Source organism: Falco punctatus (genome assembly GCF_963210335.1).
Source record: "Falco punctatus genome assembly, chromosome: 5".
NCBI classification, from domain to species: domain Eukaryota; kingdom Metazoa; phylum Chordata; class Aves; order Falconiformes; family Falconidae; genus Falco; species Falco punctatus.
Window position 1 is genome coordinate 73,227,225 of NC_137584.1, and position 11,557 is coordinate 73,238,781.

General features: G+C 57.6%; 1 protein-coding gene across 6 annotated transcripts; it reads right to left on the reverse strand.

The window, feature by feature from the left end:
• Positions 1-3,383: 3,383 nt before the first annotated feature.
• On the reverse strand, positions 3,384-11,271 carry STMN4 (stathmin 4). 6 transcript variants are annotated; one of them, XM_080388633.1, is made up of 6 exons: positions 11,047-11,247; positions 7,829-7,886; positions 7,289-7,384; positions 6,385-6,593; positions 6,010-6,201; positions 3,384-5,059 (listed from the first exon to the last, which is right to left on the reverse strand). In XM_080388633.1, exons 2-6 carry the CDS (start codon positions 7,839-7,841, stop codon positions 5,000-5,002), a joined length of 570 nt encoding a protein of 189 aa, XP_080244759.1. In that variant the 5' UTR covers positions 7,842-7,886; positions 11,047-11,247; the 3' UTR covers positions 3,384-4,999. The 6 variants fall into 6 exon arrangements, with proteins under 6 accessions (XP_080244759.1, XP_080244760.1, XP_080244755.1 ...); XM_080388634.1 differs by having other exon boundaries at positions 6,385-6,590; positions 11,047-11,234; XM_080388629.1 differs by lacking the exon at positions 3,384-5,059 and adding an exon at positions 5,066-5,510 and having other exon boundaries at positions 11,047-11,271.
• Positions 11,272-11,557: the final 286 nt, after the last annotated feature.

The window sequence follows — 11,557 nt, forward strand, 5'->3', positions numbered from 1 at the left end:
AAGCCTGGATTACTGGGTGCTCATGCCCCGTAGCTTGTAGCAGGCAGGACATGGAGATACATCTCCTGCCTGTCCCCTTGTAGGGTCTGACAGCCCTGATGACTTCCCCTGGACAAAGGTGACGGTCCTGGTCCAGGCATCTGCTGGGTGCCAGGCTTCAGGCAAGACCCAGCCGTGTGGCTAAACAAGAATCTAAATATATCCCATCAAATGAGCCCGTACACTCAGCCCTGCTCTGGGGGAGGAAAGCGTGTTTGACTGCCCCCCAGGACAGGGCTCCCGACCAACCAACCGTGAGCCTGGCTCCTTCTTCCACCCCTCCCCTTCACACTCAGATTAACCCCTGCCTCATTAATTTGGCTGACCCCATTATAGCGCTGTCTAAAGTGATACGGGGCAGGAAATTGTGCTGACAGAGCCTCACCGAGCGCAGCTGCGAGGCAGACACCCTGCAGGTCCCGTGCCTTGCTGCACTGACCAGACAGCCCTGCAGAGCCCTGCGCATGTGGACATGCAACAATCCTGCTGCAGAGCAGGGGCTTGCTTGGAGAACAGCTACATGACCTGGCATTGTTTTGGCTCACAGTTACCCAAGACAGAGGAAGGACTGAGGACAGGTTCCACCTGACATGTTAGGTCGATGCAAGGATTCCCATCTGCATGATAACGGGGACCTAATGTCTCTACTGGGGATAAGAAGGTTTGTGAGGGCCACCAGCCCGTGCTCCACAGGTCTCCAGTCCCATGGCTGGGAAAGATATCTGAACTGAGACTGAAAAAATGCAGGAAAGGGCTACTGGGGTGATGGTCATCAAAAAATCCTTGGGGAGGGGTCCATGGCCAAAGGGCTGGATCTTCAAACATGGCGGGGATGGAGAAAACGAGCCAGAGAGGGATAAGAAGAGGGAAGTTAAACATTAGCTATTCTAAATCACAGTGCTGAAAACACTGGAAAAGAGATTAAAACTTGATCAGTTTAGTGAGGGGATTATCTGAGGTGGACCTCTGTGATGGGCGAAAAGCTGGATGCAGGAAGAAGATCCAGCCTAAGCCATCATTATCTCTCCCCCTCGTCAGCAAGGGGAGAAAAATGAGTCCCTGAAACTTTGCTGGAGCATTGACCGTGTTCATGGGGATCCAGGCCATGGAGCAGGATGATCTGAGATGCAGGTGGTTATGGGTGGGATGGGTTTCTGACGTGCAGCATCAAACTCTACAACTGGAGGGGAGTTACAAAGCAGGTGTGTTTGCTGTGGTGCCGGGTGCGAGGGGGGTCGCTCCTCCTAACTTGCACACCTAATTTTACTCACAACATGTATTTTTACAGTGAAGTTAGTTAGTTCCACCCAAAGTCTACACCTACTAACTAGTTATTTGTTAGTTGCTTTCTCGCTTCACTTTAAAGGTACGGTTCATTTTAAATTCACTACGCATGCTCCCCGAACGTGGGGGATCCACCATGAGTAGGAGGTTGGGATCTCCCACTACCATGATTATTTTACCCTGGTATCCTTGAGTCGTATCGCTTCAGCAGTTTGTTTTCTTTTAGCAGTTAGCAGGTCCTTGCCAGAAGGCTCCTTATTTATGTTCTTGTTGGGCTCACCTACATCTGTGCTGGCTGTCCCTTCCTGAGGTGCCGAGGGGGCCGAGCCCCAGACCTTCTCCCGCAGACAGTGAGGCTCCTGCTCCCGTGTGGATGGTTCCCGTTACCTGTGCAGCTCCTGCCTGCAGCAGAGTTTTGTGTTTCTCGCTGTATTTTCTTGCATCATTTCTGCTCCAGGTGCCTGGAGTCAAGAGTTTTTAGGATGTGCATCCTTGACACTAGCAGCATCGTGTTTTGCCTGAGCCTCTTTGGAGGGCCTCCTCCAAACAGTCTTCTCCTGATAATGTTGGTGCCACCAGCTCTGCCCCCGTCATTGTCTTCTTCCCCTGGTGCCCCATTTTCCCCCTCACCACCAGGCTGACTCGTTCCCAGGGAGAGCTGTGCTCTCCTGGATCTGCTCCCCATTTCTCTGCTACCCTCCTCAAAGCTTCTGGGTGGGTTTTAAAGCTGTTTGGAGGAAAGCATTTTGTTCATTCTTTGCCTAAATTGGGTGCCCCTTTCTATAGTGTCATGGTTCCTGCATCCCTTCACACCCATGTCGATGCACGTGCTGTTGTGGGGCTACAGCACAGAGCCCTAGGGCAGAACAACATATTTCATTATTCTGTTTATTCAAACACAATCTACCTGACAGAACCAGTCTTTGATTTGCTGCAGGTTTACCCAGCTCCTACGTGTCTGTTGATGGTCAGGCTCAAGACTCCTGTTGCCATCATCTGTACTAGATGTATGATGTTACCTTCTTCTTGAGCCTCTGGCTTCTCGTCCCTTCTTAGGTGTAACAAGCTCTACTGCTCTCCCCAGGTCCTTTCTCACCTGGATTTGGGGGTTGCCACTTCAAGTCCCACCAGTTTGTATGACCATGGTGGACTCTGCTACCTCAACACTGATTTAATGTCCTGTTTTGCATGGTCCCTTTTGATATGGCCCCTTCACTGTTACACCTGGGCACGATGGGAACCCCTAAGCATGGCTGCTGTGTTCACAGGGAGGTCTGAATCCCCTCCTGGGATTTGTCTTAATGTTGGTACTAAATCCCACACCTGTGGAACCACCAACTTCTTGGTTGGACACCCATCTTTCAAAGCTTCCCAGGGTCAGAGGGGGCCTCCTGATCTCAGATCGGAGAGGATCAGGTCAAAGAGGACCTCTTTGGCCCAGGAGGAATGGACACATGGCCTGTCTGGGATACTGGTCCTAAATGTTGTTGCCATCACCTCTCTTTCAGACTGAGCAAATACAGGAGAGGAACTGGTGCCACTTGCTCCTTAGGGCTGGAGAAGAAATCCCCTGGCTCTTCTCCTGGCCCTGAGGACCTGATGTTTTGCTATTGCCCGCTCCATGGATAGACTGATGGGTTATCTGCCCTCAGCGCAGACCTCAGCACATGTCCAGCTACCCCCATGCTTCCTCGCCAGCTCCTCGTCTCCCAGCACATGGCTGAAATTTGGCTCCAGCTCCCTGCTCCAGGTTTGGGGTGGGAAAGCATCACTGCTGCATGCCCCCGGGGGTGCACAGGGCGAGCCCAGGGTGCCTGGCTGGATGCAAGGGGCCAGTAGTGCTGGAGGGCCAAAGGAGTGCAAATCTAATGCAATCCCACCGGGCTGGGGGTGTTTGAGGCATGGGGGTGAAACAGACCCATTCCCTGATGCACAAGCTGCCTTCCACCCTCGTTTCCCCCCAGTCCCTTTCCCCATCCCAGTGTAAGTGGCACTGGGATGCCTCCCCTCTAAAAAAAACCCCAAACAACCAACAAACCACACACAAGACACTGCAGAGGTAATGAGAAAACCAAAGAAATGCCAAGGCAGTTTATTTACAACCATTGTATACAAAAAAAGGACAGCTCATGCCACAGCTAGAACAGCCCACTCCGTCTCCTTCGCCCGCTGCCCTCTCCCGTGTTCCCCTCCCTGGGCTGGTCCCCCCCAGGGCTCTGGGGTGCGGGTGAGCATCTCGTGGCACAGCTAAAGAGACATGGTTGCCTCCAGATCTGAATCCGAGCTCGGAAAGCCCTATCTGGCCACAGCGGAGACCAAGCCCTCTGTTAGCATCAGGGTTGGAGGCTGGTGAGGTGCCAAGGCATCACAGCCCTGGGACCACTGTCTGCTGGCAACTGGGAGAGGAGGGGACGTACCACCCCACCCCCTGGCAGAAAGCAGACTCTCCTTCTCCCACCCTGAAGGATCTCACTGCAAGCTCTGCATTTCGCTTGCCCTCCCTGGAGGCACAGATCACCCAGGAGATAGCACAGCAGCTCCCACAAAGCACCTCCTGGGCTGGTCACCAGCTGTTGGTGGGGTCCCAAACTGGTCTTCCCCTGCCCTGGTGTCAACAGGAGGTGCCACCACCATCCCCAGGGGCTCCCTATGGCCATTGTCTTCTCCTGCTCTCCGGAGAGGCATCTCCATCCCACCTCTGGCTCTCCAGCCACAGTTTCCCCAGCTCTTCTTTCCCTCTTGTTTTTCCCTGTCCCTTCCATCACAGTTTCCACAGCCCTGCCCCGTTTTCCTCTCCTGCTTTTGCTCTCCATGGGGGTGATTCTCCCTTTTCAAATAACCATTTGAGCTGCCACCTCTAAAAGCCGATGGCTTTCCGGCTGCTCTACGGCAGAAAAGCCGATTTCATCCAAGAGTTCCCACAAAGATAATTCTCAGGAGATTCTAACAAAAAAAAAGAAAAAAGAAAAACACACCAAAAAAGATCTTTGGGAAGTCACGGGGCTTTTCGATTTCACTCTTGAAAAGGATCATCAGCATCTCCTACAGCCGGATTAAGCATTTGGAGCAAGTGAGCCTCTCTCTGACCACCTCCAAAGGGGGGATCTCTTCTCCCCCTTCCCCAAAATGGTTCTGTAAGGTCTATGGGGAAATAACACCCGCTCTGGGCAAGAAGCCCCGAGTCCAGGTGGGAAAAAGGGAGGGAGGGACACCAAGAGGTGCCGCTGCCCATCGGTGGGGTGGGATGGAGGAGAAGAAAGAAGTCAGAGGGATGCCCGCCTGCCCGCCCTGCCTGCCCAGCACCAAATTAAAGTCACACACAACGCACATTTCCCCTCACTTCCCTCCCCACCCACTCTGTCCCCCCCAGCTTTTCCCCGGGGGGTCGCCTTCTCCGCTTTGCCAGCCCTCGGCTGTTTCCTCCAGACCTGGTTGACGGGTGGCATGCGAGACCCACCAAGGAGGTGGGCAACCTGAAGCTGGCACCCTCCCGCCCACCCTCCCTCCTTTCTCCTCCCTCCCCACCCTCCCCAAAACGAATAGGATGGCTTCACTGGTCAACTCTTTACATTCACGAACAAAGAAAGCAGAGGAACGTCCACCCTTCCACCATCCGACCTTGCGCTGCGGCAGCCTCTGCCACCTCCCCGGAGCTGTCAGTCCAACCATCGCCTCTTTACCTGGAGGCTTCTTCCTTGAGCTCCTTGTTTTTCCTCACTTCTTCTGCGTGTTTGTCCTGTGAGAGGGGGGTAGGAGGGAAGGAGGGGGGGGACACGCGTTAGCTGGACGGACTTCGGGGTCCCCACGGGCAGGCCAGCGGCTTCAGAGGGGTTCGAAGGCACGAGGGCGTTTGCGAGGTTCATCCCCCGAGGGACACCACCGGTGGGTCAACAGCATCCTCTCCTCCCCTGGGGTGTTTTAAGGATTGTGGAGGCTCTCAGGGACAGATTGTCCTTGCCCTCTAGCTAGGAGGTAGACGTCAACCAGACGGGATGGACCGGGAGCCCCAAGGAGATGGGGTTAGCTCGGATTGTCCTTCATTATCTTGTGCTCTCTGCCTCTGACCCAAGGCTAGCTGAGGCGTTTGGAGAAGGGCACTGGGCGAGCTCCTTGCAGAAGGCATGTTTTGGAGGGAGCTGGAGGTGGTGAGGGTGGGACCTTCCATGCTGAGGTTGGGAACAGACCTGCTTCGGGGAGAGAGAAGAGGTCTGCACAGGCTGGCAAGGTGGAAGCATCTCCTGGCACGGCAGCATGGACCCCTCCAGCTCTGCCGGGGAGCTGATGGCTCCACAGCCTCTGGGGAAGGGACATGGGGAAGATCTGCCACCCAGGAGGTGGAAAGATTACAAGTGGTGGGTCAAGGTCATCACAGTGGGACATGGGGAAAGCAAAGGCTTTGCATGTCTCTGAACAAGAGATGGGTCCCAGCTCTCCACCCGCCGGCCACTTGTGAGCCTACAGACATGCCAGGCTCGGTGGGTCCCTGAGCAGGAATCCCCACCCCGGGTGGGATGTTGCGTTTGGATATTGCTGCATAGTGGGAAGGAAGAAGGGGCCCCCCACTCTGGTGGTGTCCCCAGGGGGTAACGTCACCCCAAAAGCCACGCAAGGTACCCACATGTCCTGTGACACCCTCCTGGACTGGTGCCCCAGCATGTCCCCCCTCCCTCTTCACCGGGCTCTCACCTTCTCCTGCAAGCGCTCCAGCATGGCCGCTAAATGGGCCTCACGGTTCTCCTTGTTGGACTCCATCTTCTGCGCCAGCTTCTCTTTGGCCATTTTGATGAAGTTGTTGTTCTCCTCGATGGCCTTCTGGATGACCTCCCGCTCGTGCTCCCGCTTCTCTGCCAGATGCTTCAGCAGCTCAGCCTCTTGGTACTGCCCAGGCAAAGCGGACATGATAGCCGTGAGGACCATGGGTCCCTTCCCCCGCTGGCCAAAACCACCCTCTCCAAACTCAGCGACATCCCCAAAGGTGAATGTACCCCGCTGGGTGAGCACCCCAAGTGCGAGGTTGCGTGTCCCCATGCTGCACTGCCGTGCACGAGCCACCAGACCTACCTTCCTCCTCTCCTCTGCTGCCTCCAGCTTCTTCTGGATCTCCTCCAGAGATGGGTCACGCCGCCGGGGCAGGGAGGCGTTGAACTCGGGGATGCCATCAAACGATGGGGGCTTCAGGATGACCTCAAAGGACTGCCCCGAGGTACGCTTGTTGAGCTCGATGACTTCCATGTCAGAGATGACGCACCAAGTGAGGTCTACCGTGTCTGCTGGGAGAGGGCCACAGGCTGACCACTGGCACGGGGGCATCCCACCCCTTCAGGCAAACCATCCTGGGGTCTCACACTTGCAGCCTCCCCAACGGGCCACCACCTTCCCTGACCTCCATGTATGTCACCCAAATCCCTGTGCTGTGAATGCACCCCTGCGGTTCAACCCAAGTATCGTGGGTTGGGGTAGGGACTCCAAGACACCCATCCAGGGGGCTGAGCTGGGAATATCTGGGTGAGCTGAGGGGCTGGGCATCCCTCCAAGGGAGAGGTAAGCAACAGGGAAGAGTTCAGCCCTGCTTTGGGGACTGGGAGTGGGACCATGAAACCTCTTTCCAACTGCGGATCCCCTTGCACCTAGCCAGGAGGAGCCCCCCAAGGCTGGGCATCCCCCTCCATCATGGCTGCTGCCTCCGGACCCACTGACATGAATCAGCCTGACTCACCCGGCACCGTCTGCCTAAAAATACCGAGCCCACGCCTGGTGCTTTGTGGAGTCCTGGCAGAGGGGGGCTGGGCTATGGGGCTGCCCAAACCCCCTGACCCCAACCTGGCTCCCTGCTTCCAGCAAACTGTGGAGCCACCTCTCTTAGTTTGAGGGTGACCGCGGTCATGCCAAGGTGGGGGTCTGAAGCCTCCCACAGCCCCCCCCCATTCATGCACCCCTCCACCGCAGGTGGGTAGCAGGCTCCTACCTTCATACGTGTACGCTGGCTTGTTCAGGGGATCCGAGAGGAAACAGGAGCAAAAAAGGGAGACGAGAGGCAGCTCCTTCATCTTCTCTTTGTAAGCTGGGAAGAGGCAGTGGGATCGGGGTCAGAGATGCGGGGGGGTCTTGCCAGGCTCCGCGGCAGTGGCTGCCATGTGCCAGGGAAGGGCTGGGATGGCGACAGTGGCTGGCACTGAAGTTTGTACAGATATTGCAAGCAGGGTGATCTGGGTGGGGGGAGCAAGACATGCAAAGGGGAAACTGAGGCACGCAGCGGTGGGGTGCTTTACTGGTGGCCACACAGGTGATGTCAGTCCTGCTATGTTAATACTCATGAGCCCTTGGCTGTCACCACTGGGACGCCGGGAGCATGCTTGGGGCACAGCCATCCCTGTGGTGGCTTGGAGGGGGTGCCGCTCAAACTAGGGGTGCTGCAGCATGGGGTAGATGCTGGGGCTGGGTACGTGAAGCCAGGCAAGCCGTGCTGTCCCCTGTTCCCACACGTGGCCCCACGGTGGTGCCATACCAGCCAGAGTCATGGCGTAGAGGTTCCTGGGCGTCTACAGCAAGAGTGTTCCTGGGGCCTGGGGGAGGAAAGAACCAGGATCAGAGCTGGGTGTCCCAGGGCTGGGGACATCGCCTGGCCCTGCCTGGCCCCTGTGAGACAGCTGCCCACTCGTGGCCTCACACGCATGCAGGGGATGCTGTGGTAGACACATGCTGGGGGCATGAGGTGGGCACGCAGTGGTGTGATGGGCATACACTGGTGTGGCATGAGGGACACACTGGTGCAGTGAGAGGGACACACTGGTGCGATGGGCACAGATGTGTGATGTGGTGCGTACATGCTGTTGGGCACAGTGATGGGGTGGGCACAGACTGGTGTGGTGTGATGGATGTGCACTGGTGTGATGGGCACACACTGGTGTGGTGTGAGGGGCACACTGGTGTGATGGGCACACAGATGTGGTGTTATGTGATGGGTACATGCTGTTGAGACGAGTATAGACTGGTGTGATGAGGACATCCTAGGAGGTGAGGGGGGTAGACACATGTTGTGATATGATGGGTACGTGCTGTTGGGATGGGTGTAACACTGGTATGATGCGATGTGATGGGCACACACTGGTGTGATCAGCACACGCTGGTGAGGTGCGATGGGCACACGCTGGAACAGTGGCAGCAGCTGGTGGGGTGGGCCTGGCACACACAGCCCTTCCCCCACCACTCCAGACTGCCCAACATCTGTGCAAGCCACATGTGTGCACACATGTGCCAGGAGTGGCATGCACACACACTCCCCCCCAGACGTGTGACCCCTTTGCACAGCCTCTGCTGTGACCCAAGCCCACCCCTGTGGGCACCCCCACTTGTGTCTGGAGAGCCCCAGTCCTCAGCTCACCCCTTGCCAGACCACACGCAGAGGGCTGACACACTGGGACCCTCTCCCGCATCCCCCTGCAATCCTCTCTGGAGTCTCCATAGCTGTGGGTCAGGTGTGGGGGCATCCCTGGGACCCCCCACTCATCCCCAGGGTGCAGAGCCCCAGAGTGAGCACAGGATCAGGCACTGGGTGGCAACACCCAGAGACTCATTAATACTCACATAAGCTGGGGCTATCCCCCTTTCGCAGGGCTTCTGGGGGACACAAATGGGGTGTTGATGGCATCAGAGGGGTTTCCCAGTGGAAATACCTTTCCCAGCTGTGCCAAAGCCACGGCTGACTTTGTTTTTTGGAATTATTTATGGCTTTTGTTTCTCAGAAGGAAAAAAAAAAAACCCAACCCTTCTTTAAAATAGGGACTTTTAAATCCTGGCAGCCCCCCAGGAAAGGGGCAATGCTCACTGTGGGCATCTCGGGACTGTCAGGGCACTGCCAGCTCTCACAGCCACAACACACTCCAACCCAGCTTAACCCAGGGGCTCCTGAAAAATCCCAGCCCCTCATCCCCCATCCTGCTGGGATCTGACACAAGGGATCACGCAAAAAACCTGCCCATAGCTGCCAGGGCTTGCCCAGGGTGTGGAACAAGGTCAAAACGTGGGGACACCCTGCTGGAGACACCTTCCCTGGAGATGCTCCCCTCTTTTAGGTGACGCCCAGAGCCAGGGCTGGGGGGGGTTGGGGGTTACCTAGGTGTGTATCCCCACTAGGGGCTTTCCTCCTCAGCTGGCTGAAGGGTTTTGCCCTAGGTGGCTCACGCCAAGCACAGTGCCAAGGCAGGGTGGGGATGCTCTGATGGCTCATGTGCCAACATGAGGCTGTGCCTGGAGCTCTGACAGCTTGGCTGGAAGCTGCCTGCATGCAAGCAGGCAGCCAAAAGCATTTGCTTTCCTTGTGCCTCCCTGCTCCTAGCATGACCACCCCAAATCCTCATTTTCCCTAGGCTTGTGGGGGGACCTGGATACATTTCATGTTACAGAAAGCCTTCTCCCAGACCCTGCATGGTGTTCATGCCCTGGCTGGAGCATAAAATGCAGAGCTTACCCATCAGACCCAAAACAGGGAGGAGGATGGAGTCCATCCCCAAGGATGGGGGGGGAGGTGGGTTGCCAGCCCCATACCTCCTTGCTGGATGAAGATGCTGTTCAAGGTGTTTGGAGGCTCCTCCAAGAGGGAAACCCCTCCCTGCTGAGCTCCTTTCTCTCTCTGCTTCCTAGCCCCGGTGCCCCCCAACCCACATTCAGCCCAAAGCAAGTGGAGTGTGTGTGTGTGGGATGGACTGTTGCTGCTGTCACACCCAGGCTGAAACCTCGCTCAAACCCCCAGTGTGGGGAGGCTGTGGGAATGATCCCACTCCCAGCGAGGCACACGTGGCAGGGAGGGGCCCGATCCAAGCCCAAAGGGCTGCAACCGGCTTTCACACCCTGATCTCCACTGTAGATCCGGTGAGATGAGGGAGACCCTAGGGTGGATCTCCGCATCTGCCATCCCCTTCCTTGGAAGAAGCACCCAGCAATAGAGGGAGGAGATGGAGGAATGGAGGGGGGTCCCCACACCCTCCCTTGAAGCTTGCGAAGCAAGGGATGCAATGGATTCTTCCCCCCCTCTCCGGGGGGGAAGGCAGGATGGCAGCCGCCTTCCTTCCCCCCCCCCCTCGCTTTTCCCCCCTCCCTGGAATAAATATTTCAGCTCCTGCTGAGAGCAGGTCACCTCCACCAGCATCCTGCCACCATCAATAATTCAGCCTCGTCCTGCCCTCCGGGGGGGCTCCGCGTCCCTGCGCCCACAGTTAGAAGGGGGGGCTTCGGGCGAGGCAACGCACCCCTCTCGGGCTCTGGAGGATGCTGAGGGTGCGGGCCCGCCTGGGGATGCTGGGGCGAGGCGAGATGGAGGATGCTGAGCCCCATCCCTGCACCCCCGCACCCTGGGCGTGGGCTGCCCCACGGCCCCGCGTGGCAGGGCAGGATGAGGCCCCCCGCGGTGCGGAGCGAGGGAGGTAGAAGGAGGCGTGGGGAGGCTCTCCCAGGCGGGAGGGGAGCAACCCCCCTGGCTAATTCCTGCTGCCCAGGCGGATGGAAAACGCCCCGTCGCGGGGGATCCGTGCCTGCTCGGGTCGGGGTCGGGGGCCACCGCGCCGAAAGGAGCGGGGGCGGCCGGGGGGAGAGGAGAGCAGGGGGACAAAGAGCTGCGTCGCCGCAGGGCGACCCTCCTGGGAAAATCCTCAACCCCTCCCCAAAAACTTTCTCCAAAAAAACACCCCCTCCCACATCACGCCCCCCCTCGCCGCCCACGACACTCACCCTCCGCCGGCTCCTGCGCTGCCGCCGCGCGCTCTCCGCGCTCATTTAACGCGGGCGCGGGGTCTGCGCGGAGCATCCCCGGGGGCCCAGCGCCCCATGACATCACCTCCGCGGCCCGCGATTGGCCCAGCCCCAGCGCCGCCGCTGATTGGCCGGGGCCGGTACGAACCGGGGACCAGCCCGGTGACGTCACGCCCAGCAGCTATTTTCGGGCTGGGCCTGGGAAAAAAAAAAAAAAAAAAAAAAAAAAAAAAGGTGTGTGGGGGTGTTAAAAGAAAATCAACGTTAAAGGGGGAAAAATGATGAAAGCAAAGGGAGGGAGGAGGTGAATTGGGGGGGGCAAGGAGCTCGATTTGGGCTGAAAAAGGGTTTTTAGAGGGTGCTGGGGGTGCTGGGTTGGAGGAGTGGAGGCTTTGGCTGGCTGTTAGAGCCCGGCAAAGCTGGAGGGTGACAGTGACACAAAAGGGGACTCGGGGGATTTGAGGGGGACTTGGTGGCATCTCCAGTGGGG

Excerpts from the sequence above, each read along its gene's own strand:
- STMN4 (XM_080388629.1), bottom strand. Across the intron at positions 6,594-7,288 it reads GCCAGCGTACACGTATGAAG|CAGACACGGTAGACCTCACT; the intron begins GTAGGAGCCTGC and ends GCCCTCTCCCAG. Across the intron at positions 6,202-6,384 it reads CAGCAGAGGAGAGGAGGAAG|TACCAAGAGGCTGAGCTGCT; the intron begins GTAGGTCTGGTG and ends TTGCCTGGGCAG.